We start from the raw sequence: 7,408 nt of genomic DNA on the forward strand, positions 1-7,408 counted from the left end.
TGATGGGTTTTCTTGAATCACTTTCCAATCTCCTTCCTCTCAAGATATTTATTATAAAAATAAAAATCATCTTGGGTGGAAGATGCAGGATTGATGTCTCAGTAACTTTAGTATTAAGGAATTTTTTTGGAACCAGACTAAGAACAAAGCAAGAGGTCTACACAACCTGATTTGTTAGAAGGACTCTAAAGTAAATGTTATAGACAGAAGTGGTCATGACTAGATCAGTCCAAGAAACTACCTTTCAGAAGGTGAACAGGGGCTACGGAAATTTAGAGGTTGCATATGCTCTCGCTAAATCATAACATCCTAAACCTTGAGAGAAAATTGAAAATTATGGAAGTGTCCTTTGTGCACATTGCAGTTATTGCTATTGTTGCTCTTGCTATACCTGCTGTGTACTCTTTATGCAGCTGCAGCTGTTGATAATCTTATAGATAGAAAGCTTAACAGGCAATGACCTACCCTGACAATCCCCAGAAAAAATAACTAGGTATAGCAGATTCCTAAGTTGTAAAAATGGAATAAGGCTGGTGCTACCATTTGTGGTTGCTGGCTCTCACCCAAGCTTGAGCTGCTCATCACTAACATTGGCGTTTTCACACTGGACCAAACGCACTGCTGGTGCTGGAACTTTAATGTCCAATAATCTCTAGGAGATGTTAAGCACTCAGTTTGGGAAGAAAAAAAAAATATATGAGTTTATTTGAGACCTCTTCATTTTCAAGTTAACTACTCAAGACTTCTTGTTTTCCTCAAGGGAATTGATGTGTGTGCAATTCACATGTGATGCATGATTATCATAGAACAATAAGGGTTTGTAATGAAAACATTAGCATTTCACACACTTCTCTCCCTCTCACAGAGTGGCACAACTCAGCATTTGATTGAAGTTATCGGGGCTTTCTCCACCCAAGAACGTCTTCGTTAATATTTAATTACACTTCACCACTGCATGTTGTATATCAGACCAATGGGAGAGTTCTATGTATTAGGGTACCCTAGCCTTTCCAGTGCTCATGCTGTGTGATCTCCATTAGTTAATAATTCATATTTTTACATCTCACTGATCTAATATAGTAGATGACAAATAAACTATATGCTATAACTGGCTTGCTAATGTTGTTTTCCTTTTCCAGAAAAGGGCAGTTGACCGAGAAGCTGAGTTAGAAATTTTACACAACTCAATGTTTTCATAGTGTCATCCTGTTTTTGTATCAGTATTAATTCACAAGGCTTGCATAGCAAGTTTTAATGTATAAACTACTTAGTAAATCATTACTGTAATCTATTCATTACCAACATAACTAATACAGAAAGTTGGAAACACTGTATAGGTTTGATTAGAACTTTCAAGTAATTCACAGCTTTTGTACATTTGTGAAAAGTTTTTCTCTCACTGTGTGTATTGTACAGAAATAGACTTGCCTAAAGTTCAGAAAAACTATCTATTTTAGGTAACTCAAAGTAGACTGTCATTCATTACATTGCAGAATTGTGAGAAGAGTTTTGCTGTCATTCTGTTGTGCATTACAGTTATAACAAAGCCTTGAGTTCAAGTCAACATTAAGTTATTTTTAAGACCATTTTACCTGTTAAGATCTGGTATTATATGAAATTAATCTGCATCATTTAGATTTCCACCGTCTTCTAAAATGTATCTGGTCAAACCATTTTTGGTACAATAAATATGAACAGAAGAAAGAATGTTTTATTATTACACCTATAATTTCAAGTTCCAACATTTTTATAAAATAATAACTTTTGGGGGAGTTTTAAGTGCTGTAAAATTAAGCCTATTGTCCCAAACCCCCTTAAAATAATATAATTTTCAAGATAAAATTATTTGGATACTTACCCACTGTTAAATTTAGCTGTATCTTAGTGTCTTTGGTGCAATCAGCATTTAAAAAAAAATCAAAATAGGCTTGGCTAACCTAACTTATAAAAGAGCATGTATAAGTTAATTATTATTAATTTCCTCCTGAACCACCTAGAGAGCAAAAGAAGGTGGAGCAGAATGAGAGAGATATTAACCTAGGTTATCAGGTAGGCTAATGGAGGAGAAGCGTTATCGGACGACAAAAGGAAAAAACTGAGTAGGCTGCTGGTGTGCCCTAATTGAATATGTAAACTATCTGTCTATCATCTTTTGATATTTCACAAAATTACATCCTCTCATCAAAACACTCATAATCTACATATCAAGAAAACAACACGAGCCTGTGGCTAGTTTAGCATATAGCTGCTAACATAGGCTACATTGTTATCAGCAAAACCTAAGCAATCAGTTTTAACAAATTTTGCTATACAGCCTAATGCTTTCATCTCTGCTTATTGTAGATGACATAAAGCAAAAACAGAAAACATTCACTATAGCATAAAGGAGAAATGTGCCCGAAATTATCAAAATATTGCTAAAGCTGACCGAGACCATATGTTTAACACTACAGCATGAAGAAATATGACAGAACGTAAACATTCCCGCGCCACCTGGTGGAAAACAGGTGAATACAAAGACACTCCTAGTGAGTTAACCAAACATATTTCGAGTTTTTTTTTAAAAGCCAATTGCACCAAAAAGCTAACTTTAACAGTAGGTAAGGTTCATTCTAAATTTTAATGTTTTAGTCATGAAGTGTACTATAAAAATATAATAATAATAAAAAATCTACATTTTACATCAAGACAACCTGAGCTGCCATTTGCAACGCAACTGACAGGTTGAATGCCTGCCTGTATCAGCTGCCTCTTCCCTTGCTAGCGGTCATACTTTTTCCACTGTGAGGGGCCCAACTCGGACACTCTTCACAGGGAAAATTTGGACTGCAGGTTCTAACCCTATGGAAGGAACAATACTGGAGAGCATTCACAGACATGGAGGACACAAAGTGACCATATGCCTGCTACCAACTCTCCCTGGACACATCTACATTTCCCTCAACAAAATAAAATTCAATTTGGCAACATAATGTAAAAGTAAATTTGTTCATGCACTTACCTGACAGATTATATATATTAGCTGTATTTTCTGAAGTCCGCAGAATTTCAAAACTCGCGGCACACGCAGTGGGGGCGCCAGGTGGTAGTACCCATTCCCGCCGCTGGGAGGCGGATATCAGGAACCATTCCCATTTCTATTCATATTTTTTCTGTCGCCGGTCGGTAAACAACTGTTTACAGACCTATGCTAGGATTTTTTGGATTTGACTCCGCTTTTAAGTATCTGATTGGTTTTTTGGTATTGAATTGGATTGTTGAATTGGCATGCGCGATAGTGGACCGTTTTTTGATTTGGATTGGCTTTTCTATAAACGATATGTCTGGATCAAGTGCTGTGAGTTTCAGAGTGTGTGTGAGGACTGATTGTAAGGTGAGGCTACCGAAAGCATCGGTAGACCCCCACACAGTATGTATGAGTTGTAGGGGGCATAATTGTTTGGTGGATAATCGGTGCAATGAATGTGAGAGATTGACCGATGATGATTGGAGAGTATATGAGTCCTATCGCCTTAAATTGAGCGCGATAGGATCAGGAGGTCTTCCTCCAGGAGTGGTTCTACCAAAGGTAAGGCTAACATCTCTCCTGTATTAACACCTGTAGAGTTTGCAACCCCTAAACCTGTGTTGCCTTCGGGCTCTGATTCTGTGTCGGGAGAAGCTAATGCTCTCTCTCTACTTTGGAGTCTCTACGCACTCTGGAGACCAAAGTGAAAGCCTTGGAAACTGGCTCGGTGCAAGTGTGTGATCGTGCCCCCATGTTGTGGATGGGGCGTCAGATCGGCCCCATAATGCCTCTAGGCCTAGACCTCTATCAGACTCCCAAGACTCAGGGAGAGGGTATGTCGAAAGCCGCAAGAGGGTTACGGGGGTCTCCCCACCGATCTGGCGTCCCTTCGGCAGGCCTTGTGGCAAAGTCCCAGGCTGCCAAGGAGCGCGCACGTGCGCGCGTCCTGAAAAAGTGCTTTTCGTCCTCCGAAGCGTCCTCCCGCGCAAGGGGTGGAGCGCTCGGAGAGACTCTCGTCCTCTGAAAAGGACGTTTCGTGTTTGAGGACGCTTCACGTCCTGTATCGCCGCTTTCGTCGGAGGATGCGTATTATGACGCTTTTTCCGCCTCAGAAAACGGGGTAAGATCTCCTCCGATGAGGACGCTGGGTTGCCGTGCACAGGCGCGTCTCCCTGAGAAGCAGGTAGCTGTTACCTGTGAGAAGGAAGGAGGCGTCCCCTCGCCCCTCGTCTTCTCGCAGGATCAGTCCTGCTTCCTCTGTCGTTCTTCTCCAACGAAGAACATTCTTTTGTCCCTTCAGGACCAGCTATCGACGCTTATGGCTCAGAGGACTCGCCCAGCAGCAGTCGAGCCTAAGCGGAGGGAAGGACCTTAGACTGCCCGTCAAGAGGACGAAGCAGTCTCCTTCTCCCTCTCCTACTTCGTCTCGTTCGCCGATCGCTTCTCCTTTGGCGATCGCCGATCTCGTTCGTCCTCTAGAAGGACGTTGCGTTCAAGACGCTTTTGAGGAGGACGCTCAGCACGACGTTCGACAGGACGCTCGTCAGGACGCTAGGCAGGACGCTAGGCAGGACGCTAGGCAGGACGCTTGGCAGGACGCTTGGCAGGACGTTCGGCAGGACGCTCGACAGGACGCTTGTCAGGACGCTCGGCAGGGACGCTAGGCAGGACGTCGTCAGGACGCTCGGCAGGACGCTCGGCAGGACGCTCGGCAGGACGCTCACCAGGACGTTCAGGGCGCTTTTCAAGACGCCTTTTGGGGACTCCGACCAAGAAGTCGTACCCCAAGACGCTAGTTGCGCGCACAGGCGGCAGTATTCCAGCTAAAATGTCTTCCCTTTCGTTAAGAAACGTAAGGACGCTTCTCTGGCAAGTGAGGCTGCCTCGGGTGTCGCTAAGGACGCTCGTCCTCGTCAGGACGCTCACCTGCTTCAAGTAGTAAGCGTCATAAAGAAGACAGCTGAAATAAGGCTTCATCTAGTAAGGATAGGGGTCCTTTTGATTAAGTCAAGACCCGACATTAGTACGCCCTCTCCGGGTGAACAGGCGGTCTCCGCTTCCGTGTAGAGAAGAAGGAGAGCTGAGTAGTTCGGCTGACTCGGTTGAAGAGGAACCTTCTGCGGCCCCTTCAATATCAGACTATAAAGTTCTCGTGCGGCTGTTGCGTTCTTCTTTCGAAGACAAGTTTCAGCCTGCAGCTCCCAAGTCTCCTCCTTCGGAGTTTGTGGAGATGAAAACTTCGCTCTCCACTAAACGTGCGTTTAAGAAAACTCCCAAGATTGGATGGTACGAAGGAGAGATCAAGGCAAGACGACTTTCGCTTTGCCTCCAGCTAGACTCAGCGGGAAAGGGGCATTTGGTATAGAACCAAAGAAGAAGTAGGAGTTCGTATCCCTTCTTCAGCTCAAGGAGATTTCTCCAGCTTGGTGGGATTCGCAGAGGAGGTCTCTTTTATCCTCTGCTAAAGTGACCTGGACCTCTACGGAGACGGACCATCATTTGAAGGGTCTGCTCCGGACTCTTGAAGTGTTCAACTTCCTTGACTGGTGCTTGGGAGTTCTGGATCTGCAAGCGAGAAGCCCAAAATCTCTGAGTCTGGGGGAGCTGTCCAGCGTGTTAGCATGTATGGACAAAGCCGTCAGGGATGGGTTCGGAGGAGATCGTCTCTCATTTTGGAACGGCCTTATTGAAGAAGAGAGCTTTGCTGTGCAATTTCACAGCTCGTTCAGTAACTCCAGCTCAGAAGCGGATTTGCCGTTTTCTCCTCTTTTCGAACCATCTCTTCCCCCAGACTTTTAGTAAAGGACCGCCTGACTAACAGTTTGCAAGAGAAGGCAACGCAGGACCTTTTAGCCCAGTCTACAAGACGTTCGGGAGCAGTAGTACCTTCAACCTCTTCAGCTGCGTTCGACCGTCCGAAGAAGGTTAAGCCCTTTCGTGGGGCTCCCCCACCCCCCTCGAGAGCAGCTCCTCGAGGGAGAGGGTTTTCACGAGGAAGAGCTTCCTTTAAGTCAAAGCCTTCCAAGTGAGAAGCATGTCCTTCAGACACCAGTCTGAGCCAGACTGAAGTTTTTTGCGGGAGCGTGGAGAGAGAGGGACACGGACTCTTGGTCCCTCAAGATCGTGGAGCAGGGGTACAAGATCCCCTTTTTAGATCTTCTTCCTCTTTCTTACGACTCCCAGAGACCTTTCTCCATCCTATCAGGGAGAGAAGAAGCAAGTATTATTCGATCTCCTTCAACAAATGATCGAGAAAAGAGCGGTGGAACAAGTCGCGGACCTGGGGTCTCCAGGTTTTTACAACAGGAATTTCCTAGTACCGAAGCAGTCGTCAGGTTGGCGTCCAGTTCTAGATGTAAGCAGGCTCAATCTTTTCGTGGAAAAGACCAAATTCACGATGGAGACGCCTCATTCTGTTCTGGGAGCCTTGAGACCGGTCGACTGGATGGTGTCCTTAGACTTGCAGGACGCGTACTTTCACATCCCGATCCACCCTCTTTCAAGAAAGTATCTAAGGTTTGTCTTAGACAAAAAAGTGTGGCAGTTCAGAGCTATGTGTTTCGGCCTGACCACGGCTCCAATGGTGTTCACTGTAGTCATGAAGAACGTGGCGAGGTGGCTACACTCTTCGGGGATAAGAGTTTCCCTGTACCTCGACGACTGGCTGATCAGAGCGTCGTCGAGAGAGAAGTGTCTGAAGGACTTGCAGTTCACTTTAGCCGCCCTAGCAAAGTCCCTGGGACTTCTGGTCAACCTCGAAAAGTCGCATCTGACCCCAACACAGTCCATCGTGATCTGGGGATTCAGATGGATTCAGTGGCTTTTCGAGCGTTTCCGTCCCAGGAACGTCAGCGGCTAGGCTTAGAAAAGATCTCAGCCTTCCTAGGGAAAGAGACTTGCTCGGCGAGGGAATGGATGAGTCTGCTGGGAACCATTTCCTCGCTAGAAAGGGGTTTGTTTCCTTGGGAAGACTGCACCTCAGGCCTCTCCAATTTTTCCTTGCGGACGAGTGGAAGGCCAAGGACGATCTCAATGCCATATTGAGAATATCGCTTCCGATAAAGAACCATCTAAGATGGTGGTTGGACCCTCAGAAGCTTCAGGAGGGCGTGTCCCTAAGTCTTCTGAGCCCCGACCTAGTGATGTTCTCCGACGCTTCCATCACGGGCTCGGGGAGCAACACTAGGAGGGAAGGAAGTGTCAGGCTCCTGGAGAGGGGAACAGGTAGCCTGGCATATAAATGTCAAAGAACTGGCAGCAATATTTCTGTCCCTGCAGTTCTTCGAAAGGAGTTTGAAGAACAAGATTGTTCAGGTAAACTCAGACAATACCACAGCACTCGTTTTATTTGAAAAATCAGGGAGGAACACACTCCAGAACTTTGTTTTCCCTGGCGAGAGA

At 45.3% G+C, this 7,408-nt stretch overlaps 1 protein-coding gene across 5 annotated transcripts in view; it reads left to right on the forward strand.

Moving 5' to 3' along the window:
* The window catches only part of LOC135195553 (E3 ubiquitin-protein ligase RNF181-like), a 60,052-nt gene extending 58,345 nt beyond the window's left edge, over positions 1-1,707 (forward strand). For all 5 annotated transcript variants that reach the window (XM_064221820.1, XM_064221821.1, XM_064221823.1 and 2 more), the window contains one exon: positions 1,140-1,707. In XM_064221820.1, coding sequence (XP_064077890.1) covers positions 1,140-1,199 — 60 coding nt within the window. In that variant the 3' untranslated portion in view covers positions 1,200-1,707. The remainder of the gene's footprint in view (positions 1-1,139) is intronic.
* Positions 1,708-7,408: the final 5,701 nt, after the last annotated feature.

This window comes from Macrobrachium nipponense, chromosome 16 (assembly GCF_015104395.2).
Source record: "Macrobrachium nipponense isolate FS-2020 chromosome 16, ASM1510439v2, whole genome shotgun sequence".
NCBI lineage: Eukaryota > Metazoa > Arthropoda > Malacostraca > Decapoda > Palaemonidae > Macrobrachium > Macrobrachium nipponense.